The 25122-nt window shown below is 39.8% G+C and overlaps 3 protein-coding genes across 9 annotated transcripts in view; 2 read left to right on the plus strand and 1 right to left on the minus strand.

The window, feature by feature from the left end:
• Window positions 1-110: 110 nt before the first annotated feature.
• si:ch211-198a12.6 (uncharacterized protein LOC563253 homolog) lies at window positions 111-6953 on the minus strand. Of its 5 annotated transcripts, none has more exons than XM_044372337.1 (2): window positions 6772-6953; window positions 111-3734 (listed from the first exon to the last, which is right to left on the minus strand). In XM_044372337.1, the coding sequence occupies exon 2, from the start codon at window positions 3611-3613 to the stop codon at window positions 1937-1939; it is 1677 nt and encodes a 558-aa protein (XP_044228272.1). In that variant the 5' UTR covers window positions 3614-3734; window positions 6772-6953; the 3' UTR covers window positions 111-1936. The 5 variants fall into 5 exon arrangements, with proteins under 5 accessions (XP_044228272.1, XP_044228275.1, XP_044228273.1 ...); XM_044372340.1 differs by lacking the exon at window positions 6772-6953 and adding an exon at window positions 6124-6296; XM_044372338.1 differs by lacking the exon at window positions 6772-6953 and adding an exon at window positions 5914-6107.
• A 2327-nt stretch (window positions 6954-9280) lies between these two features.
• On the plus strand, window positions 9281-15382 carry ftr14l (finTRIM family, member 14-like). Its single transcript, XM_044372342.1, has 7 exons — window positions 9281-11020; window positions 11170-11265; window positions 11389-11622; window positions 11787-11946; window positions 12080-12193; window positions 12836-12972; window positions 13316-15382. The coding sequence occupies exons 1-7, from the start codon at window positions 10622-10624 to the stop codon at window positions 13697-13699; spliced, it is 1524 nt and encodes a 507-aa protein (XP_044228277.1). The 5' UTR covers window positions 9281-10621; the 3' UTR covers window positions 13700-15382.
• A 432-nt stretch (window positions 15383-15814) lies between these two features.
• zgc:154058 (Transmembrane protein 150A-like) overlaps window positions 15815-25122 on the plus strand; it is a 31002-nt gene continuing 21694 nt past the window's right edge. For 2 of the 3 annotated variants that reach the window (XM_044373169.1, XM_044373168.1), the window contains exons 1-5: window positions 15815-16073; window positions 16541-16797; window positions 22274-22321; window positions 23068-23154; window positions 24653-24720. In XM_044373169.1, the coding sequence (XP_044229104.1) occupies window positions 16733-16797; window positions 22274-22321; window positions 23068-23154; window positions 24653-24720 (268 nt within the window). In that variant the 5' untranslated portion in view covers window positions 15815-16073; window positions 16541-16732. Of the gene's footprint in view, window positions 16074-16540; window positions 16798-17687; window positions 17806-22273; window positions 22322-23067; window positions 23155-24652; window positions 24721-25122 lie in introns of those variants that run through there. The other variant, XM_044373170.1, reaches the window with a different exon arrangement.

Raw genomic sequence — 25122 nt, forward strand, 5'->3', positions numbered from 1 at the left:
TATACATAATCTCAATTATGGGTTGTTTAATCAGTAAAGACTGACCAAAAACAGACTTTCTCCTCTTTTCTCTCAAGTCATATCAATACTTCATTGATTGAACACCACAAGAGAGTCAACAACCTTTATTTATCCATATATGTGCCACTCAGAAATTGGGAAGAGGTGTTACAGGATTTGCCCTTAAGAGAAGCCTATATGGATCATTTACAAATTTTCTCTCTACAATGAGGCCATTGACAAAAATAAAAGGGAGGAAAAAAAAAAAAAAGAAGACAATATGGTCGTAACAGTGTAAACACGTAATATACATGAAAGCAAAAAAGCAGTAGGTATCAGTGACATCAAATTAAAATGTAGGGTAAGTTAGTATGAATATGAACAAAAGACTCCTGAAAACCCTAACTTTTTTTCTCAAATAACAGCTCAGCATACATTTCTACATAGCATGCAATAAGGCACCTATCTAACACAAGGAAGAAACCTATGCTACAATTTGAAGCACAATTGTTATCCAAATAAAAAGGAAAAGAAAATATCGCTCACCATAATGTTCACTCCCATAAAAACTGTATATCTCTCGTTCCCTTTCATATAACCCAAGCCATATCTAAAAAAATACATCAGTTTGTAAAAGATATTTTACACAGAACAGTAAATAGAGCACAATCCATTGGAATTTCGGAAAAAATCTTAAAGTCCTGTAAAAGTGAGATTTTCTCGTGTAGTCTTTTTTGTTTTTTTTCTTTTTTAGTATACACAACCTTTTGTGACAGTTTGCAGATCAACGTGAACAACAGTTACCTATATTCTATACACAGGTAATTGAATTAGTCTCCAAAGCAATAATCAAAGTGAGATGTTGCATTTTGTGTACATTTGGTGCTGGGGGTACAAAAGAAACTGCACAGTAAATAATTAGGACAGGTCATGTTGTAATATGCTACCCAGTAGATTTTTATTTTCTATTATGCATTTTCTTATGGCTAAATTGCATGTCATAATAGAATCAGGGTGTCAGCCAGTATTGCTCTCTGTACAGTCTATGCAGCAGTGCTAACTCATTGTAGACATACAAGAAAACAACCTCATAAATATACAACATGGCTCATGTCTGATGGAGCCCAAATTCAAGAGCAAGCTGCATGAGAACACTTGCAACATGTTTATCTCCAACACTTAACAAATTAAAGTCATAAAGGGAAAAAAAAAAAAGGTGGAGACAAAGTGGATCTTACTATCAAAAATGTAATCTTTCGGAACAGCACACTAGTCACCTATACATATATATATATAAATGAAATCAGTAAGTATTTACATTGGATTTTTGTTGTTTGCTTCACATGGATTATGTGGGTGAAAAAGATAACTATTTAAATCGAGACAACAGTTCTTGTTCACCAATTGTGTTGGTAGCCTTGAATAAAGTTGCAGCTCAAAAGCGCATGTGCCCACCTGAAGGTACAATAACTGAATTCTTGTATCAAAAAAGACTAACCAGAAGGTGAAGCATATTTTCCCCAGGTAACAATTTTATCATGTAGATCTTCAAATCACATTTTTTTTTTCTTTTAAAAGTGTTCAAAAGAGGTCCTGGAGCAAGTGAAGCACAATCACAAACAAGAATTCCTTCAGAATCTAGTATTATACCCTCTTCAAACCGAGAACAAGTCCCGGGTTCAGCTCTGAATTATAGGTTACTCAGTCCTTCAGGCCAAGCCTTTTCCTTTTGAAGACTTGTGTTACTGTCCATTTATTCTCAACTGCTCCACTTCAACATAGCAATGTGCTGAACTGACCACTTTTGTCTATAGAAGTTGGCCTGATGTTTCCTGTGGTGTGGTGATATCAATGATGGGACCATTGTAGAACAGAAACGGGGAGCAGGGATGTGTGCGCTTGCATGGGACAGCATATGAGGGTGGGAGAGGGGGGCTCACTGACCTACATGGATCCTATGATGTCTAGAGAGGGAAGATGAATGGTTAAAGCCTTTTCCACACTGGGTGCACCTGTATGGTTTTTCCGGAGACAGGATGCGCTGTTTGGGGAAGGCATTGTTAGGGAATCCCTTCACTGGAGTGATGGGGATGGGAATGGGGATGGGACTGTACTGCTGCTGTTGTGGCTGTGGTGTTTGCGGCTGCTGTTGTTGTTGCTGTTTATTCTCCATGTGAACTCTCTGATGCCTTGCAAGGGACGAGGAGTGATTGAATCTTTTACCACAGTGGGGGCAGGTGTAGCTCTTTCCCTCTGAGTGGACTCTTTGGTGTCGGGACAGGGAAGAGGAATGATTGAAGCCCTTTTCACAGTGGTGGCACATATAGGGCTTGTCTCCCTGCTGGTGTACCCTCTGCTTTGGGGGAGTGCCGAAGGACAAGGTTTTCACGGGCTGAGGAGGAGAAAACACTGGGTTCTGCAGGTGGATCTTGTGGTGGCGAGAGAGAGAAGAGGAGTGATTGAAGCCCTTGTTGCAATGTCTGCAGGTGTAGGGCTTTCCTCCGGCATGGACTTGCTGGTGCTTCTTCAGATGGCGTTTGCGGACAAAACTCTTCCTGCACATGTTACATTTGTAGGGCTTCTCACCCGAGTGGATCCTCTGGTGCTCCCTCAGAGTGGCTGCAGCAGCAAAACACTTTCCACACTGTGTGCACCGGTGAGGTTTGTCTCCGAGCACAACTGCAGCATGGGTCTTCTGATGCTGCTTCAGGTTGGAAGTTGTAGCAAAGCCTTTGCCACACTGGCCGCAGGTATATGGCTTCTCACGTGCATGGACCTCCTGGTGCTTTTTCAGATGCCTTCTGCGGACAAAGCTCTTCCTACACTGGGTGCACTTATAGGGCTTGTCCTCTGAATGCATCTTCATGTGTTCTCTGAGGGTGATTGCAGCTGCAAAGCTCTTACCACACTCTGAGCATCTGTGGGGTTTGTCTGGCAAATGGATCATCTGATGAGACTTGAGGCTGAAGGCATCAATAACATCTTTGCCCATGATCTCAACTCCTGGAGGAACATAGGGCTTTTCTTTCATATGAATCTTCATGTGCTGCTTGAGGCTAGCCTCAACAGCAAAGCTCTCACCACAGTGGACACAGATGTAAGGGTTGAGGTCCTTATGGATCTCAAAGTGTTGGTGAAGATCAGCTATGCTGCCAAAGATCTCCCCACACTCGTTGCACTGCAGGCCATGGGCTTCATGTATGATGACACCATTCTCAGACTCCACAGTCAACTCCCCGCCATGGTCAGACTCCACTTTCACCACATGCTCGCTTTCGGTCTTAAGCAGCACCTCTCCCAGCAGAGCTTCATTTCCCGACGTCTTGATCTCTGCTCCTGTGAAACAGTGCATCTCACCGGGTTCCACTTTAATGTAATCATGGTCTGTCTCAGCCACAATTGCATCCACACAGGCTACAGCTCCGAGTTCTGTCCCCAGTCCCTGGATCTTTAAGTCTGAGCCATGGATCTCAAGCTCTAATCCACGTTTTTCTTCTGTCATGATCTCAGTTTCTGCTCCATAGTGAAGGTCGACATGGCTGTGGGCTATGACACACTCCGACCCAAGTGTGTCAAGGCCGGGTGTGTCACATTCAGTCTCTGACTCGGCCATGAGAACACACTCCAGCCCCACGACCTCCGTTTTCCTGCCGGGCGATGACTCAAAAGGGAATCGGGTTTAAAGAGCTCGGTTTTGTTTGGTGCAGCGCTGGTGCTCTTATCAGTGAGCAGTCCTGCAAAAGAAGAAAATAAAGAGCAATAATTAATACGGTGCCTTAAGTGGTTTTCATTCATTTTTCTAGGATGCCAATTGATGAACAGAAAAACTAAATTATCCAGATATAGACTAGAAGGTTAATATATTGTCCCTTGCCAGATGTTAACAGACACACTACAAATCTAATAAACATTGAAGCTTACAGGCAGTAGTGTCTTTGACACAAACCAAATGTATATTGTATTTATGTATATAGCCTGTAGAGATGCAGCAGTTCTCAGCGGATCATACTGGTGTACAATAAATAGTCTCCTACTGTTTGCAATGTCATTACAGTTTTTGTTCAAATGTTTTTTCAGCAACAGTATCAATTACCTTGCATGTTTCACAGGCTAGTAGGTTGTTTTCATATGCATTTGTCACACACTGTACACAAAACAGACTTGCTAGTTTCATATGGGCTGAGTACAGGTGGCAAGAGAAAAGGTAAAGCAGTTTAACAAACTGAGCTATGGCACCAAATTCCACCTGGCAGACAAAAATAATATTAGGATAATATGTATATTAGTACATAATTATTGTTATATTTCTGATTTGAGTCAATATTTGTTTTGCATGTGTATGTGTACATAAACAGGCAAATAATTTGTGTTTACAAGGTAGGCATGGGTAATTTGATATACCAATATCTCAGTAATACAATTTAAGTCATATTCAAGTATCTCTCTAAGCCTGAGTAGAGTTGTGTTTAACTAATACAAAACAAAAACTATATATTCTAAGTATTTGAAAGATTTTGGGATATTTTCACTGATAACTATCAGTGAGAACTCTAACAAAATTGTGGGAAGAGACATTAAACCTTAGATTGGAATAAAGGCTAGCCTTTCTGAAATACATGTCTGATGAGAAATCCTGAAGTTTGCCACTCACTTCCCCCTAGAGAAGGATCCCTACTTGCCCAGGATAGACATCTAAACCCTTTGCCAACACAGACCATCATCTGGTTGGTGACAACTGCAAGAAAGGGCTGGTTGTGTATTTGGTTAATGCAAAAGATTATCATCAGTGCAGGGGAAAAAAATGATGTCCTTAATATTAGATGAAATAATGCACTCTGTACTACTGTATATCCATAGCCTACGTTCATTTGACCTGAAACCAGATGTCTGCTGCATTATGCTTAGAAATCTGAATGATAGAGTATATAGGCTACGGGCTCATAATCCCCACTTCTTTAAGAAAATATATTGTCCATACTTTCACGCATTATTACAGATTTGCAAAACCTCACAGAAAGCTAAGTGGCCAATTTGCTAGCCAAGTTAGCGCTCAAGACGAGCTACATCACACTAGCTAACGCAATTGATAAAATCAAAGTGAACCACATCATGATCAAGCTTCCAACTCTTAACTTAATCCTCAAGACAAAGCCCGACTGGCCTACAAAGTGCGCTCATCTGCGCAACACGCTGCTCGTTATGTAAAGTGCAGCCTTGAAGAGTGCAAAAACATTTAAAACAGCGATGTTTTGTTGTTAAACACTGACTGTTTGGTTGCTAGCCGTCCATAACAGCTACAAATAGCCTTCATAGCCGCTAGTTAGCTGGCTATGGTCGAGGGGGGGACTGGTTAACGACAAAACAGCATTGTGTTAGCTGCTAATGTGTTCACCATTTAGCGAGCTAACTAGCTTCATAGCAAAAACCAACACGCGAGTAATTGTAGTCAGAGCAAAACAACGGCTAAATACTTACATTAAAACGAGGAATCGAGTCAAGTAATTTGGTGCGATTTATGACACAACCACCGACGCGGAAACTCTCCTTGTGCGAGTATTAACAGGCCATCTTGTTGTGCCACACCAGCACTTCCAGCTAGCCAAGATTACATGCTCGTCTAAGATGGCTGCCGCTAGCTAACGTTAGCCACGTTAGCTTCCGCCCTTCAAAAACACATTGAATTAAGAGCTATCTCCGAATAAGCAAAACCATAAAGCTGTTCAAAGCTTTGCCAAATTTGAGTATGGTGACACAAAGGCGGTGTGAAACCATCGTTTAACATGCGGTATCAGTGAGGGCGACGTCGTAAGCTAATGTGCATTAGCACACGGTCATCAGGAGTTGGCTAGCTGAAACAAAGATGGCTAACCGTGAGGGCGATGAACGCCGCGTGAAAAACCCGGGAAAGAGTACCTTTTACTTGCATGAGAATCCATGTAAGACTCAGGTCCTTCCAACAAATGCCGTTTGGGCTACATTAACCGAGCAGGATGCTATCAGTGAAGGTATTAAATGTCTGCTTTTGATAGCTAGGAGAACCCCACATGAAGCCTTCCTCGCTGCGGCTGCACCCAGCAAACCGCACACACACACATATACACGCACACACACACACACATATACACACGACTCTCTGATGGCGGCCTTGCTGATGTTAGCAGCTATCCAGCAGAGACGATATTAGCGTGTTGGCTACCTAGCCATGATACCAAGCTAACGAGTCAGCTAATCCAGTTTGCTAACACGGCTACAGCCTGCTCTCTCTCTGTCTGTCTCCACTTCAGGACGAGCCAGCAGATTGTAAAACATTGGAGCGGAAGCTTTGCCCAGCCGCCCATCCGACCATGTTAAGTCGCATGCATAAAGATTTAACTAACTGCACGTTTACTCAAGAGTCGATTCTGCACATATTACGTCTCAAGAAAACAACCTGGATGCGGATGAAAGCTGAAACAGTTCCTCGTGATATAGTGTGTTGCCGTGCTTGAACATAATGTTACCACCAGTGCGAGTCCAGGCCTGTATTTTTCCATTACAAAGTTGGGTAGTATCACAACTGGAGACGCCAAACACACAACCTATTACTGGACCCATCATTGCATATAACTACTGAGATTATATCCAGTTAAATACAGGCGTCCCTCCGCCTCAACGCTGCTACTATTCACACTGGAGTAACGTTAAGTTGAATTTTAACGATGAGAACCCCACCAGGAGTAACAATCATGCCAGTTGTAAATGTACAAATTCTTGCATATACGCATCACCCACCTTTCTGTCCTTTTAGTGTTTGTTTGCTGAAGGAAGAGGGAAAAAAAGAGTCGTTTATATGCTTCAAACTCCGGGTTGAGAAGGGCTTTGCAAGCTGTTGTGAGCCTCGTCAGACTGCTGTGTGTGTCTTCCTCTCTCTGCCTCTGTGTGTGTAGCTGGCGCCACAGCTCATCTGGCGCCAACGTTGGACCACCGACGCACTTTAGCGAAAGCAATCATTGTCACGTCAATGCAGCGCGGGAACCACTAGTGCCCACTATCGTATCGGAGGCATTTACACAACACAAACAGGAGACCATAAAGATAACGCTTTTAAACGTCTTTAAAGTCTCTACTTCACTCAAAAATGTGTTTTGTTTATTGTTCCTACAGTTTGGATGTTTGAGTTTCACTGTGCAGAATGATGTCTGTGCAGAGTTTGGCACTTTAGGGCTTTTTTCCACATTCATCTGCTGAAAGTCGGAAGTTTCTTTGTGCTCATTGAAAATCCCACTTAAAGGGATGGGCCTACATGCAGGATTTGTGACATCACAACTAGTTTGGAAACCAATTGTGGTCCAGTATGAAAGTTACACGAGTGATGTGGAAACTTGAAACCTGGATTTTGCAGTTTTTTGTGATTATTGCAACCAAAAATGCTTGATTTTGCAGCAGCTTATCTCAAAAATTGTGACACAATTTGCAATGTTTGAAGTGCTCTTATTGATAGATAGAATGCCTTTATTGTCGTTGCACAGCTGTACAACAAAATTAAGTCAGGGAGAACAAAGCCGCTGCATCCGTGCGCAATGCCATCTTGCACTAAGATGGTGGCCTGTTGCTGGACCCATCATTACATATATTGCAGTAAAATTGTGGAAATTGGGAAAAAATGCAAGCAAAGGAAAGAAAGAAAGAAAAAAAACTACTACAGATGAAGAGTCATATGTAATCACTTCCTTCAATAAAAAAGCAAATTCTGAATGTAAGAGCCATGGACTCAAAGTTATAAAAAAGAAAATACTGTACTTGAGTTATAATCCTTTATTAAATTAACTTTCACCTTAACATTAGCACCAAATAAAATCAGCCAATAATGTTATTAAAATAAATCCATTGACATAAAACTATAGTTTCATTTCCAAAGTTCCCATTTTTATGTTTGAGGTAGATTATGTCCATATTTGCTGTGTGAACAAACACATTAACTTGTATTCTTCTCACTAACTGACTGCAAACCTCATTTGGGAACATTTGGGAATTGTTTTGCAAGGTCTATGGCTGTAATTTTTGTTGGCAGGTAAGATTTGTCCATCGTCCACCTGAATGCGCGCCTGAATCTTTGCTGAATGTGTGCTGCGATGACATAAGTTACCAAGACACAAAATGTGACAATCACAAGCGGTCTGTTGATTTGGCCATTTCTTGCAAATATTCTTGATTTCTTGCATTAATTAGTAGCAATCTCAAAATCACAGTTTCCTGGAGGGATCGTCCAGTGCACATACACTGAGAGCTGACTTTACAGTGATGTAGGAGACATCTTAATGAAATATATTTGCATATTCATAGAATCTGGGATTGATGAAGGAGGAGAAGGAGATGCCATTTTAAGGACACACATTATTATTCCAAGCAGATTATTTTCATATGTCCTCATACATGTCTGGAGGGGATCTTCATTCATTCATACAGCATTTATTATTAGCTACACCGATTACCGTTGGTGGGAAGTAAACAAAGTACTTGTCTTGAGTGTTTCCATTTTGTACTACTTCATTCTTATTTCACTACAATTCAGAGAAAAATACTGTGTATATTTTTGACTTCTACATCTGACAGCCATAGTTACTCCTGTACTTTGCATATTAATATTTTCTATTCAAGACACATGATGAACACACACAATATAATGCAATGTTATTAATGCACCAATACTACTAATAATAATCCAATAATATAGTGTATTTTCATAATAGTATAACTGTGGAATGGGTGATTCCTCATAATGAGTAGGCTTCTATTACTTCTTTTTTTGTGTGTATTGCTTATAATATGTCAGTGTTTTTACTTGAAATGTGAATGCAGGACTTACACAGTGAATTGTTTCACAGTTACTACTTTTGTATTTCTTCTATCTATTTGTATTTCTTCTATTTTTCCACTACAGTTATTGCCAACCATTTAAGTGTTTAGATTTTTTTATTGCAAGTTCCATTAGTTAACTTGTAGAAAACCCTTGCTTGAGACAAAATTAGATAATCTATCCCAGTGTGAAAACTGCTACACTTATACCTAATGGGCATTTTTTATTGTTATAAATTATTGAGACCTGAGTGGGAAAAATACCAAAGAAGTGAAATATGGTAGACAGGCCCAATGTGTGTAGAAATGCTGAGGTTTTGGTTTATTAGGCAGTGTGCAAATAACCCAAGTAGTCCTGAGAAAGTGATGCTGCGGGAACAAACTTGTCAAAGCAAAAGTAAAAAAGCATTGAAGTGCATATCTTGAAGATGGCTGTGTTGAACAGACTGGCACTGTAATGTATTGCTAATATACTGCAAACAGTGGAAGACACAGCTTACAAATAACCATATTACAAATGAAATAATTGATTTGACAATTAGGCCATTTAACAGAAATCATGTCCCTTAAACAAGATGAAAATACAAATGAATGACAAATTAAAGGAAAAACCAACATAAAGTGTCTGACTGTAGTAAGATGTAAGGCCATTACGAACAGCTTCACAGCTCCTTGCTATAGATTCTCAAAGTGTCTGTCAATTTAATGTCTGGAGGGATAAACACAATTCTCCCAAAAGATATTTCCCAATAGAGTGTTTTAATAATGTTGGTGAAGATCACTGTCTAAAATCTCACATAAGTATTCTTTTCGGTTAAGATCTCGTGCCTGTTAAGGCCATAGTGTGTAATTCACATTATTCTCAGGTGCCCTTCCTGAGCTGTATTGAAGCATCTGCATTCATTATGTGTCTGCACCCATGTTCTTCCTTTAATTTGTCATTCAGCTGTATTGCATCTTGCACAACGCTATCTTTTGTAATTATTTGCACCAACAAACCAGTTATATTAATCCACAGGAGTTATTATGTGATGATTGTCAAAATGTAGAATGTGATGTTTGTCAAAGTTTCTGAATCTAGAAATATAACGGCGATATTATTCTTGGAATGTGTTGCAACGTTACAGGTTTGAGGAGAATTATCAACAGTCCTGTGTATAAAATCGTTTTAAATTTTATATACAGTATATTAGTATACAATGCAGACGGGTATATATTTCATGTAGTAATATATAAGTCCCACAAGATGATGCTGTTCTCGCGTTGCCAGTGTGAGTGAATATCCTGGTATCTATCTATCTATCTATCTATCTATCTATCTATCTATCTATCTATGGGAACACAAGCAAATGTCATCAAAAATCCTCCCCAAACAAACAATGAAATGTGTGTTTGGTATTTGGTACAATGGTATTTTCAAGTTTCTGTCTCCATTGTTTTAACTTTCTTTGTTTCAGGCAGCACATTTGTAGAACCACCTGTTCCCTGACGATTCAACACCCAACCAGGAATACTGGTTTTACCATGAGAGTAGAGCACATAGCTAACATTCTGTCACACGCAGCGTCAGTCACACAGTTTCACTGAAGCTGTTAACATCAGGAACTCAGTCTCTCTGCGGATACTTCATCCTGCTCACTTCAGTTTTTGTCGAGTCTTCTCTTCAGCTGAGGATCTCAACACATTTTATTATAAGAGGTTAACTTTTTGCTGCTGAGCTAAATCACCTTTGGGTTTTAATTTTGTTCTCATATCTACTGGACATCTATTTTACATCAAGGTGAAAATGTCCCACCCCAGCACTCTGGATTTAGACAGGTACACCAACTTGGAGAAATCTCGTCGCTCCACCAGTCGTAGCCAGTCCAGGACCCAGGCCAAGAACGGAGATGTCCTGTGTGACTTCTGCACATCAAGGAAGCAGAAGGCTGAGAAGTCATGCTTGGTGTGCCTGTCATCTTACTGCGAGACACACCTCCAGTCTCACTATGACTACCCAGCCCTGATGAAGCACAAACTGGTCAAAGCAACTGGTCAGATGAGAGAGAAGATCTGTGCACAGCATGACAAGCTGCTGGAGGCTTTTTGTCGCACTGATCAGACATCAGTGTGTGTTCTGTGCATGATGGACGAACATAAACACCATGACATCGTTCCAGCTGGGACCGAGAGGACTGAGAAACAAGTGAGTGGTGAAAACAATCTGTCAATCTATACTTTTGGTGAAAACAAATACAATAACAGGTGATTTGAAAGGTTATTTATTGTACAGGGATAACATGATTATGTTATCATTCACTAATGATGGTTCCTTTAATGTCCTTCCCTCCACAGAAACAGCTTGGTACCACACTGCACAAATCTCAGTACAGGATTGACCAGAGAGTTAAAAAGTGGCAGGATCTCCGACAAGCTGTGGAATCAGTTAAAGTAGGTATAATGTCGTCTCACACAAGTCACGCTGCCGTGATTCTGTCCACAAAAGCAAATGAACATGTCAGACTTTCATATTTAACAAATTCTCTCTCTTCTCTTTCTTTTGTACCTCATCAGCACTCAGCTCAAACGGTCCTGGAGGAGAACGAGAGGATCTTCACTGAGCTTCTGCTTTCCTTAGAGAGGAAGTACAATGAAGTTAAGGAGATGATACGCACACACGAGAAGACCACAGTGACACGGGGCGAGATACTGCTTGACCGCTTGGAGGAAGAGATCACTCTGCTGAGGAGGAGACACGCCAACCTGGAGAAGCTCTCACACACTGATGATCACATACATTTCCTCCAGGTGAGCCTGACAGCTGTACCATGACAAAAACAATAGAGAGACCAATTTCAGGCAGGGCTCAGTCTAAAATGTGCAAGAATCAGCCTTACAATATCTGAGAAAACATTCCTGTGGTTAGTCTTTTCCTCTAGTCTTTATCTTTCCCTTTCTTATTTCGTTAACAGAGCTGGCAGTCTCTATCAGGCCCCTCAGGATATGAAGACCTCAACAACGTCAGTGTCGCTCCCTATTACTCCTTTGATGCTACCAAGAGAGCCATTGCTGCACTGAAATTACAAGTGGAGGAAGTCAGCAAGACAGAAATCAGCAAAATCTCAGCAGCAGGTTGACAAATTTCTCTTCATCTCAAGTAGCGTTTGATGTCTCCCTGCAGAGGGGCTTCCTCTCTAGAGTGCTTGTGTATTTAGTGATTGCATGAGGCTTACTCTGTCATGTGTTTTTGTCCCTCTCTTCATAGTAAAGGAAGTCTACATCACACAAGAGGTTGAGAAACAGACAAGGAGAGAATCAATTTTGAGAGAAGAGCCAAGGACAACAGAAGAGCCAAAGACAAGAGAAGATTTCATGAAATGTGAGTTATCAGCTTACTCTTTACAGAGCAGAAACCGGCCTTGAACTGATTGTAAAACCTTTTAGCACCAACCTGGCAACGGCTACTTGCCAGCTATTTCAAATCCCATTTACATTCCAGCTTTTGAAATGTGTTTTGTACTCTCCGGATTTGAAAAAGTGCTAGTCATGGTCTCCTAGAGTGGGAACATCTCCATCCCTAACAATGGGATGATCACACATTGTGGTGAAGCAACTGAAACTAGTTTTGCATAAGATACGCTACCAACTTGCAGAACAGGTTTGGTGAAACGTAAGACCGCAAACTTACAGTTCAGGATAATTTAAACAAACACAGGTGTTCCTGTTTTTGCTCCAACCGGTGGAATGCAGTCATTAAGCTGCTGTATGGAAAGGTTTTAGTGGGATATTGTTCTCTTTTCTAAAACATTATGTGAAACACGAGAAAGCAAAAGAACATGTTAAACTGTGACATTCATAATGCTCAGAAGAAAAAATACAAATTTGAACTTGCGTAGTAAAAAAGAGACATCTGATCTCAATAGAGACAAATACGAAAACACATGACAACATAAAATTAGAAAACTGAGTTTAAAAAACAGCACAAAGAGGATTAATAATTATATCATCTTGCATTGTCCAGACGCCTCCCAGCTGATTCTGGATGTCAACAGCGTCCACCCCAACCTCCACCTTTCTGAGGGTAATCGAACAGTTACGATGAAGAATGATCCAAAGAGTTACCCTGATCACCCAGAAAGATTTGACCACTGGCAGCAGGTGAGCACTTACTTACTGGCTGACAAGATCTTAATTTGTCCGAAAAGAGGAATAAAGGGAAATTTATCTATTGCTGTGACTGAAAGCCAGAATGATCCAGTTATGAAGAGTGCATTTATTTAAGATTAAAAAGAGTGCTTACTGTCAGAGAACCTGTTTGTTAAAGTTCCCTCCTGTGAAATTGTTCAAGAAATTAATTCTTTAAGGTTTTCTTCATGATAAATTTGTATATAATTGTAAGAAATTTATCTGCAGATGTTGTTATTTTGACTCTCAGCTGTTATTAACTATGCATAAATCAACACTGGGGCTTCTAATCTCATTTCATCTGTTTTGGTTCCAGGTGTTGTGCAGGGAGAGCGTGACTGAGACTCGTTGTTACTGGGAGGTGAACTGGAGGGGAACAGAGATAGACGTGGCCGTTACCTACAGGGGCATCCGTCGTAAAGGAAACGGCAATGAGTGCAGCCTGGGTTGGAATGACAAATCCTGGAGCCTCTACTGCTCGGAGTCCAAATTTTCTTTTGTGCACAACAACAAAAGCAAAGACATACCAGCTCCAAGGTCATCTCGTATCGGCGTGTACCTGGATCATGCAGCAGGGACACTTGCATTTTACAGCGTTTCTGATGGCATGCATCTTCTGCACAGAGTCCACACCACGTTTACAGAGCCTCTCTACCCTGCATTCAGTGTGTGGGGGTATGGCACTAGTATAAGACTGTAGGAGAGTTGACATAGGCCTAGTAAATAGGATCCCATTTAATCAATATTCTCAACATTGCTGTGGAATTTGATTATTACTTGTTGTCTTAAATGTTTTTTTTCCATATATATGACTATTTTACAAGTGGTTTTAGAAATCCCATTGATCTGTTCTTTGCTGACTGTTGTTTTGGGGCAATCTAGTCTGAATATGATGGAAAAAAGTCAGTCAGTTAGGGAAAAATGCAATAATTAATTATTATGTTGATGTCTTTTTACTCTATTATGGTAAACATGTTACGCTCAATTATATTTACATTAGTGGTAATTTATTGTAAACACTGTGTGTCAAATTAAATCAGAGTTTGTGAAGCCCTCAAGATGTTACTGATTTATAGCACTTAAGATATGGATTTGATCAATACAGCTGTCTCTGATCCCATTATACACACATTATGTGGGCAGTGGCTCAACAGTACTAGGGCTGGAACCATTTTTCATACTCGGCTCCATTAATGGGCCAAACATTGTTGAAAGGCAGGAAAGAAAAACCCAGACTTTTCGAAACAAACATCAAATACTGGACCCTTCTCAAAGGTTTTGAGTTTGTTTGCTTGAAGTGAAAAATGTAAACGACCTGTTAAAAGTTTGAATAGTAGATTGAGTGATTTGAAAGAAATTATACTGGTATTTTGTGTTAAAACAGTGTCTTTGTTTTTGTTTACGATTACATTTAAGTTACAATGAAGGTATAACTTATTCATTACCAGACATTAGGCATATACAAAGGTTATTTCCAGTGCTCACAGGGGGATACACGTATAGAGAGACATTAATAAGTGACACCTCCAGGTGGCAACAGAAACACGTTTTATTGAACGAACTGATGTTTTCTTAACATCACACACATTCAGCTCTCCAGTGTGCACAGACGTGGTTTCAAATTTCACTACAGAGGTACTTGTTTACTGGCGGAGTCATCTGACTTCAGTGTGAGAGGAGAGAGTGATCCATCATGATCGACTGGGAGAAGAAGGCCACCAAAAAAATAGAAGCGCTTGGTTATTTGTATGAAGCACACCGGAAGTATTTTCAGATCAGGCAAAAATGATTAAAACAGTATACAAACATATGTGGTCTCCTCACATCACCCCAAGTTTAGCGTCTTTGCACTGGTTACCAATTTAATTTAGAATCAATTTTAAAATCTTACTCATGACTTACAAGACTTTACATGGCCAGAGTACATCAGTGAACTCTTAACTCTTTACTGTCCAAAAAGGCCTCCTTAATGTGCTGGGTCAGGCCCGCTAGCTGCTCCAGAGTCCAGATTAAGGTCAAAGGGTGACCTGGCACTTCAGCTTTGGAGCAGTCTTCCAGTTAGCGTCAGTCCACTGACACTGTTTCTGCTTTTAAATCCTGTCTTAATACACATTTCTACAGACTTGCCTTGTCGCCTGATAACTAGTCTCATTTGTTTACATAATACAGCTCTGTTGTGCTGATTTTAAGTTTATTGCAATAGTTTCACTTGTTTCAACCATTTGGATAATTTATTTGTAAATTTCTTTTTTATATACAGTCTTTTAATTGTGTGCTTGTATTTTGCTGTTATTGTGTTTTTATATTTGTGATTGTTTCTTTTTAATGCTGTCTATGAAAAACACTTTGTGCTCCTGGTTTGAAAAATGTTATACAAATAAAATTCCTCCTCCTCCTCTTCTTCTTCTTCTTCTTCTTATTATTATTATATAAACGGTATATACAGCATATATTAGTTGATATAACTTAAACTGTATCTATCTGTCTATCTGTCTAGATAGATAGACAGGTAGATATATAGATAGGTGTAGATATAGATATATATGGAAATATATACCGTTTAAGTTTAGTTGCGTTGCAAGGAAACACCTAGGGTGTGGGTTTACTTTTTGTCAGTGTCTGACATTGGCAAAACTGATTAACATATGTATGTTTGAGACCATAAATTATTTATTTATTAATAAAACTCGTTGAAACTTCATTCTGCTGTCGACACCGCCGAACCCGCCTAGTCGGTGCGCAACTAAAACGAAATGCAACGTACACTAGCGTCACAGGTTTTTTTTCTTGGGGGGGTGGGGGGCGGAGTCAAACAGCTGGATACACTGGAGTGTCTCGTGGCTGCCGGCGATGCAGCGAGACCGACCGCACGAGAGCGAGCCTCCCCCCCCGCTCTTACTCCAGAAGAAAACGGCTAACGGGATTTTACGTGACCGGGAAAGAAACAAATACGAATTGATTTAAAGACAGAGACTACCCCGCGTCCTCCGAGTCCTGTGTGGAAGAGTTTTTGGGGGATAAAAGAGGTTTGGAGGACACAAAGTTACCACAAAAAACCTCGCAAAAAACTGATGGTGAGTAGTAGAGATTTCTTTTGATGTTCGCCGTTGTTGCTAGCTAGAAACGTGAAGGTGAGCAGCAGTTAGTCTGTGCCAAGAGAAGAGATGTAACGTTATATGAGTTGTCAATGAAAATGTAAATTAACATGTGCTACCTGTGATATAGCAATGATTATCAAGGCAAACTATCAACCTTATTAAATCAACTGGTGAAACCAGTAAGTTATGGTTTTCCCTGCTTAATTAAGAATAATGACCAGATAATTCATCAGGAATATGAAATGTCCCTCAGGGATATGTGTCAGCTTTAAAGGAGTCCTTGTCAGGCATTGTGCATATTAAATCAGCATCATCTAACACAGACTACACGGAGTCAGACACTGATAACTCAGAGTGGCAAGGCTCGATAAACACCATTAAGATAATTAATAAACACATTCTGACTCAGCTCACTTCCCTTTTCTCCTCCTATTCATCACCAGCTAAAAAAAAGGACACATTTGTCCTGCCAGTGTCCCATCTACCATTCCTCATCTTCACCAAAAGAAAATGAATCACTTGGTGGCAATGCAGATGTCAGTCACACTCAGTTAAATGTTAGTACTACTTGAGCAGATATTGCTCGGCTGGCCGAAGAGGAAAAAGAAGAAAGGGGGTGTTCGAGGTGCCAGAAGATGTCTCTCTGGATGATCCTACCTGTTAGCCTCCCAGCTCTGACCATCACTGGGATATGGGTTGTGTAAGTGTTACCTTTACCTTTCTTTGGCAGTAAATAAGATGGTAAAAATCCACATATTCAATACACATAACTGAAATGTTTTTGTAAAATTGTCTGCAAGTGCTATTTCATGTCAAGGATGATACATAGTAAGTAAGTACATTCCTGCCAATGAAATAACCTGTCGACGGAAGTGAAACAAACACTCACTTCCATGCAAATGTGTAATTTCCACATTGTTAACCACAAGATTTCATGAGACACTTATTCTGCTATTCACACAGTTTATTTATAAATGCAACCAGGCACAAATAAAACACTGTGCCTGCAGCATATTTATGATCTGTTGCAATCTTTTTCTCAATAGAAACACTTGTGTGTATTCCCAAATAGAATAAATGCTAAACAGGGCTGAACAATATTTGATCTCTGCATCAAAATCACAATATATTCATGCAAAATATTGGATTACAAGTATACAATGTAATAAAGCAAACTGGGCCAAATATGGCATACTGTATGAATAATTTTACTGCTTAATAGAAACATTTAGTTATGTTTTTCACATATATGATCTGCCTGATAAATGACCAGTCACAGTCATTCTCAGGAGCTTTTCATCTGGATTTTTGCATTTATATCTTCTTTGAATCTACTATTTTTTTCTGTCTTACTGAGTATTGCAGTGTACATAACAAAAACCATAAATATTTCAATGGTATATTTTCCCTAATGTCATTCATCCCCAAACTACCACAGATAAACAAGCATGTGTTCGAGATCATTTGCAAAATGTGCATGACAACCATCTATTAATACATTTAAAGTGATACTCGGGCCATATTCCAAGAAATCCTAAATCTGTTGTTTATATTGAACCTTTTTTTATATCGAGTCTCTCCTGCCTCCAGGAGAATAATGCTGCATGTTTACCCTGAATTCCTGGGAGCCATGGCGATTGCATGTGGATTAGCTCTCTCCAGGAAGGATCTGAGATTATCACCCCTCTCTTAAAAGTGAGACGTGCAGGTGCGCAGTATATCTTAATTACAGTATCTGAGCAGATGTGCAAGAGAGAAAGTAGTGAGTACCTTCTGGTTATGTCTGCGCTGACAGCTCTCCTGTTTGCTCTGTTATTACTCTTGGAGGAGGAATGCAAACCCTCAAGGGGAGAGAGACAGGCGGCCCAATTCCATATTGTTGTAGTTTTTATCTAGGCTATGTGCTACATTTATGATGAGTTGTATTGGAAGTAAGCAGGCTATTCAGATGCCAAAGCTGAAGCCTTGTACACTAGTAAGTGTTTGTGAAAATGGCTGTTTCACAGTCCTCCCAGGAGTGTGTATTCAGGTGTGCAGGGCTTTGCAGGAAAGAAGGGACTGAGCGGTTTAATGTTGCCACAGACCTATACAGAGTTGGAGAGGATGCAGGTGAAAATTAGAGCCAGCGTTGCACATTTCTCTCTTGCTTTGGCTTGTGTTTCTGAGGTAGAAAGCTGAGGTAAGTTGCCAAATGCTGCTGTCAATCCTTTTTAAACCCGTTTCCTTCCTATTACCTTGACAAGGGCGCCTTGTTTCTAAGAGCAGTCAAGGGTCTTTTTCCCCGACTAGTGGAATGTCAAAGGATGTGACATGTTGCGTAACTCCCTCTTTCACCGTGGGTGACTTAGTGGGAGTAAGTTAAATACTGGAAGGGGGTAATGGAGAAGCAAACCTTCACACAGCATTCGGTGCCCCGACCCAGAGTATGAAGGTCTGTGTGAAGCCGGAGGGAGGCTCAGGCTTGTGCCCACCCAAGAGGTGGTTTAAATCCTTCTGCTAACCTTTTATGAGAGCAGTGTAGTGTAATTTGGCTCAGTTATACCTGTAAATAGCCCATCTTGCTTTTTTAGGTTTGAGAATGTTTTTAAGCATTTTTGTTTAAAAAGAGTTTTTAGGGGCTACATCAACTAGCCAGAGCAGCAGCTGATTGGAGTCAAGCCTCTACTATCAAAATTCATTCATAGCTTATGCATCACACCCTTTCCTGTGGTTTCTCATGTTATTTTTGCACAGCTTTTGGAAATGTTCCCTGTACATACCAGATTTTTCCATGTTCCTTATTCAATCCTAAATAAAAAACATGCTCTGTCCCACCTATATGTTGCTCCCAGGCATGCAGTTATAATTTACAACCACAACTGAGCGGTGATAGAGGCCTAATTATGTAAACAAACCTATTATTAGTCAGCCTCTGGTTTAGTTCCACATAGAGTTAAGAGAGACTACTTTATTTAGAGATGTCCCAGAGACATACTGCTGCTATTTTAGTTTCAAGAGCTGGCCAAAGCTGCAAAATGGGCCCCAAAAGTCATGGAAAAATTCCAGCTGCCGATAGTTTTCCTATATTTTTTCTAATGAAATCCATTGGTAATCCTCAACATTTGTTAATAGCCTCCTTTTCTGTCTCGACGGTGACATTGTACAGGCAGTGGTTAAAGGCCTAGGAGCCAGAGTCTCTGGCAGCCTCCTACCTGACAGCCATATTTCACCCACACCAGTGAGTTTCCTCGCTGCATTATGCAAGACCAGTGCTCTTTACACACAACAAGTCTGCCATCTGGCTTGCATGACTTTCACATGGTGATTCACATAGTCCAATGCCAAACCACATCCAGCCGACCGAATTGTGCCATAACTGAGCCAGTTAATACCAATAACAAGTACTAAAAATGGGAGAAACTAGTTGCAAAAATAATGAAAAATAATTAGTTCTGCCTTCTGTTTGCTCACATGTGAGTCTTGTGAAGCCACAAATAAATACTGCATAATGTTGATTTTTTTTTAGCAGCATTTAGTGCTCTTGGATTGGCTTAAATAAACTGGAGAGATAAGCTGTTGTTTAATTTGACCCTTTGTGTGTTGGATTAGGTGGTAAATCTCTCTTATTGTACAACACAATACAAACAGATGAAACTGTATGACACCACAAAGTTGAAAACTAAACATAAGCTTTGACTGATGGCAAGCATCTATAAATTTAATAAACAATAGAGACTTAGAGTGTAGTTTACGCATGAAGGAATAAACCCACATTCACAACTGATTTGAGTGGGTCAGTGTGTGTGTTGTCTGACGTGGCCTTTTTTAACCCTCCTTCAAACCAGCGGGCGAATGTGCGTGTGAGGACCACAGTGAACTGGTTATGGGTTGGTACACTATGGAAATGATTACGATCAGAGAATCTCTTGTGATAGGAGGGTTTGTTTATTTCCATAAAGTTGAACATACGGGTATTGCAGCGGTGTATTTGTATATGTTCTTCACGCACACATCAGGGGTTATAGACAGTCCATATTGTTGTCTCTCGACAGGTTTTCACCGTTGTGACGGTAGGGAAATTCCGCTCCGCTCGTTAACTTACTTCAAAGTCGGGCAGGGCTGCGTGTTGGAAAGGTGAGAGAGGGAGAGTCTGTGAGTGTGTGTGACGTCACTGTATGAAGAGGTAAAACCGGTAGGCTTTTGTACAGAGTGTCTGCAAGTGTGCAGCTTTATGAGTCAGTAAACGGAGTCTGTGATGAAAGATGATTAAGTGGTTACTTCCTTATTACTGGTTACGATAACCTCATAGATATTGGTAGTGACTTGTCTCTGTGTTTGTGTTTGTGTCAATGTTTTTCTTCTGAGATTTAACATCAGCCTTAGGGAAGATATTAAAGGATATTCAGCTTTAAATTCTCAGATTTGGCAACAGATATGTGGACATAATTGACATAATGACACCAGTTTCTTTGTCATGAATAAAATATCTTTTCCTCTAGTGAATATTTCCAGGAAGCGTGTATGGGTGTGTTCACATGTGTCTCTGCTTTGTAGTGTCTTCTGGGTAGCAGGTGTGTATGTAAGTGACTTTGTGATTTGTCTCTGTCCTTCTGGTTTGTGACTATCGACCCTGAAAACATTGTTAATTAGTACTTAACCTCTTCCTGAACTACTGTACAACTGCTCTCACAAATCAGGACAAGCAGTCTCTGTGTCTGACTCTCTCTGTCTCTTTCTGTCTGTCTTCACATCTTTTTCTCTGAGTTGAAAATAGTGTTTTGATCAGTCTGTGCTGCGTGTGTGCGCGAATAACGAGAGGATAATATGACAGTTCTTTTTCCTTCTCATGCTCCCTTTTGCCCTCCTGTCATGTCCATCAGGAAATATGGCTAAAAATGATCATCTGCAAACATAACTCGAGTTTATTTTCCACACTGAAAAGTTTGACATAATAACACCACAGAGCGCTTACTGATGATTTTTTCTTCTGCTCTTCATATTTAGCAGTACGACCAAACATATTTGCCTCGTTTGCATCTGCTGCTCCATATATCCTGGGCGTGTTTCGACATAGTTTTGACAGTTGAGCTTGTACGCGTTGCTGGTGGGGAAATGGTCAACCTCAGCCCCAAGATCCTAGTATTTCAACATCTCTCAGGAAAGAATAAAAACCTTACTCATGGTAGAGAGACAAATTTGACCTCTCAGTGCAACTTCATTTAATTCTGTAAATTGTCTATTAGTTGAAAGATGTTTGGTTATAAAAACTGTGATTGATTTTTATACCACACTTTTAGAGACAAGTGTTTGTGGACAATTGATAATCACGGCCACAGCATCAGACATAATAAAAGTTAATGTAACGCAAATGTGCACCCTTACCCATGACTGGTTTGAATTTAACAAATTCCTCTTGGTCACAAACACATTTTACAGCTAGTGTTTGGACATTAAACACAAATGAAAAACATGCATAACAATTTATATCATGTTAACTGGTCAAAAGGTAACAAAGTCTTCATCTGAAGTACAATATGGGTCTTGATCTTGCAGAATATAGTTTCTATCTAATGATCCTTCAGTCATTGACTTCCCTGTAGATGTGGCTGGTTCAGTGACCTGACCGAATCAACAACACTATTGGATTTCAGTAAAAGTCATACCAATTTGACTGACACAAAGAAGAAACTTGAACCTTTTTGTGATAAGAGATGGTCAAATATCTGGTCACCTGACCCTACAGGTTGAATAAACAGGAGCAGGTCAGTAAAATGAAATGAAACCTACAAGACAGTGATGTAGGTGAGTTGAAGCAGGCAGCCTAACATGAAACTAACACTGTACATATGGATTTAACCGCACTACCAATAGGAAATAATGTAATTGAATGCATATTCCCTTTTACAAAACAAATTATATTTGTTTTACTTTGTTCTGTTGAGGAAATAAACTTACCCCTGATATTATGCCCCCTCACTGTTGCTGTCTGTCTCTTTTATTGTATGTTATGGCATATGGGATATTACATAGGCTATGGCTCTGACAGTGCACTCCCCACTGATTGTGGCTTGTAATTTTGGTGACTGGGTCATTTGGCTGAAAGCATTGGCTGAATGACAACACATAAAATAAGCTCACACTATAGCAAAATAGATGCAATTTCTTTTGGTTAATCACACTTGCTCTCTTTCGTATAGGTACGCCATGGCCCTGTACAACCAGCATGTCTGCCCTGTGGATAACTGGTATGTTTAATCTCTCCTCTATTTTTGCCTCATTATACCTCTATTGATCCCTACACAATCTGCAAAATCATGTCTTGTAATCTGATGGTTTGTCACTGTTTGCCATTGTCAGTGTCATTCCCAGATTTCTTATCTACAGAGTGCAGTTAGCTGTGATGGTTGGTACATTAAGTAACAGGATCATTTCTTCCTCATTTATGCCACAAAAGTTCCTCAATCTGCTCACATAAACCAAAAGAATAAACTGCAGTAAATTCACACCACAAGTCTAAACTATGACTAAACATTTGTCATTGTGCTTGATTCATGCTCTGTCATGGAGTGACTTACTATTACTCTCAACCCTGGGTTTGTTTAGGGCAAGCTGAGGTTAATCTCTACCAGCAGTTATTTGATGACACAGTGGTTCTCACACCAACCCTAAAAACAAAGGAAAGCCTGGTTGTGACCCCACAACATGGCACTTGAACAAAAAAAAAAAATTACTGACTGTACTATGATGTAAAGACTGAAAATACTCATTGTTTCATGAATTAAATATTTGGTCCAGACATTATAAGAATATGAGATAATAATCAGATGTATATATATACTTTTTTTGGCCTTAAATCTGATTTTGGCAACTGGTGATTTTCCTAAAGTGTTAAAAAAAACATGATGTTATTTTGATTTATATGTGTACCTTTTAACATTGAGCGCTGTGTGTGTGTGTGTGTGTGCGTGCATGCGTGGTGCATGTTTTCCAGGTTATACAACCAGTCATGTGAAGAGGAGCTGTATTTGCAGAGTGGTCCAACGTTGTGCTGCACATTAGACAATGTACCTCTCATCAGGTCAGTGAGGCTCCCGCCCTGAACCCAACCCTACCTCTCCCTGCCTGTCGTCCCCTCTGCCTGTTCTCTGTTGCTTTGTTTCTAGTTTCTGTCTGGTGATTAAAAACAGGAACACTGTGCCATTGTTTTTCATGACCCCTGTCGGCACATTGTTGATAAAAAGCGAGTGAGCTTGAAGGAGACACTTCTCCTGAGTGTCTGTGTGTGTGTGTCTGTGTGTGTGTGTGTCTGTGTGTGTGTCTGTGTGTGTGTGTGCTCATTCTGAGAATAACTTGGGGCTGAAATATCCTGCCTGCCACCGTGGCAGCTCAGAGGCAAAGCGTGTGTCTGCACAGAACCATGTAAACACACACACACAGAGGAGTCAGCTTACATTTGGGATGAAATCAAGACACTCCTGCTTTTTTGTGTAGCTTCTTGGACCATTGAAGTTTGAACATCAAAGACCAATCAGAGAGCGTAAATAGTTCTGTGGTTTATATTAAAAATGTTTTTAAAACTGTGAATAAATCACTGCTTATGTTTTTACCTTAACATAGATGACATGTAATAAGCATGATAATGCATCCAGAAATATTAAGTAGCTCTCAAAACTTTGCACATTTTTGTAGAAATTGGGAAATGTCTAAATGCTGCAAATGAGATCTTTACTAATACAGTGTTGGTGGAAGAGATGTACATTTGTCAGTTATCCTGCTGGCAGTTTCATTGAATACAATCATATGTTGTTTTAATGATAATAATCATGTAATTAAAGTTTATTTACATTTAATATTTCATACAAAAAGATGCAATACAATGTGCTTCACAAAACAACACAAAAACCCCACCATAAAAAGACAGATGCAAGACATAGGAAGATGAAGAAAAAGGTTTAAAAAAAAACATTCAAAGAAAGATTTAAAAATGTATAAGATTATTAGGGGAAACAAAGTGACAGTACATTAAGTGAGGTTGAAATATTGTAAACATCTAAGTAGTCAGCAGGTAATTTACTAAAATCAAACTGTGTTAAATGACTAAAATCTGTAATGTACATTGCCATTAATCAAAATACTAGAAGCAATAAAAAAAAATAGTTAAAAAATCAACAGCGTTTGAGTATTAGTCCATCGTATTTTACATTTTCATCTATGTACTCAAGAATGTGTGTGACTCCAGTCAGCTGAGAAAGCTTTGGCTTTGTTGGCAGCAAGAGCTTTGGGACAGACAGCCTGTGTTGGCTCACTGTCTCCTGCCTTCCTCTTCTACAAATGTTTCCCATTCCTAGAAGAGAGGCAGTACGCAGTGGGTGAAAAGTCAAAGCCTTGATGATGGGATGAGAGGAAGTGTGGTTCTGCCCTCCTTTTCCTTATTGCATGAGTAGAAATGCAATAAGAGAAAAAAAAAAACATGCTGTATTTGTGTGCACAAAGTGGGAGGGGAATCAGTGCTACTGCAGTGTGTGCAGGTCGTTTAACTGTATTTCTGATTTATTTCTTTGTACTCTCTCTTGCAGTAAATGTGGGACTCTTCCCCCTGAGAGCTGCTTCTTCAGCCTTATCTGCAGCACAGGCTCATTCATGGGTAAGACCTCATGTGCACACACACAGTGTCACAATCACTTAATATCAACTCCGATTTCTGCAGTCACCCAATGATTAATCGTTTTTTCTGCAAGTTAATTTTACATTATTGATTAATCTCCCCATTTTTTCCACAATTAATTGTTTGTCTGTGAAATGTCAGATATATATAGTGGAAAATGCTCTTCACAATTTCCCAGAGGCCAAGGTGAAGTCTTCAAATTGATTGTTTTGTCAGACAAATAGTCCAGTACCCAAAGATCTGCAGGTTACTATCGTATAAAAACAGAGAAAAGCAGCAAACCCTCACATTTCAAAAGCTGCAGCCAACTGGGTTTGGCTTTTTTCTTTCCTTGAAATGATTGAAATGATTAAACAATTATCAAAATTTAGGTTAATTGTA

Source organism: Thunnus albacares, chromosome 14, assembly GCF_914725855.1.
Source record: "Thunnus albacares chromosome 14, fThuAlb1.1, whole genome shotgun sequence".
Classification (NCBI taxonomy): Eukaryota; Metazoa; Chordata; class Actinopteri; order Scombriformes; family Scombridae; genus Thunnus; species Thunnus albacares.

What these genes read in the sequence shown, in the direction of transcription:
- ftr14l (XM_044372342.1), top strand. Translation starts at nt 10,622, where the DNA reads ATGTCCCACCCCAGCACTCTGGATTTAGACAGGTACACCAACTTGGAG. An exon ending in CCGAGAGGACTGAGAAACAA is followed by an intron (nt 11,021 to 11,169) that starts GTGAGTGGTGAA and finishes TTCCCTCCACAG; the next exon opens with AAACAGCTTGGTACCACACT. An exon ending in ATCACATACATTTCCTCCAG is followed by an intron (nt 11,623 to 11,786) that starts GTGAGCCTGACA and finishes TTTCGTTAACAG; the next exon opens with AGCTGGCAGTCTCTATCAGG.
- si:ch211-198a12.6 (XM_044372337.1), bottom strand. Translation starts at nt 3,613, where the DNA reads ATGGCCGAGTCAGAGACTGAATGTGACACACCCGGCCTTGACACACTT.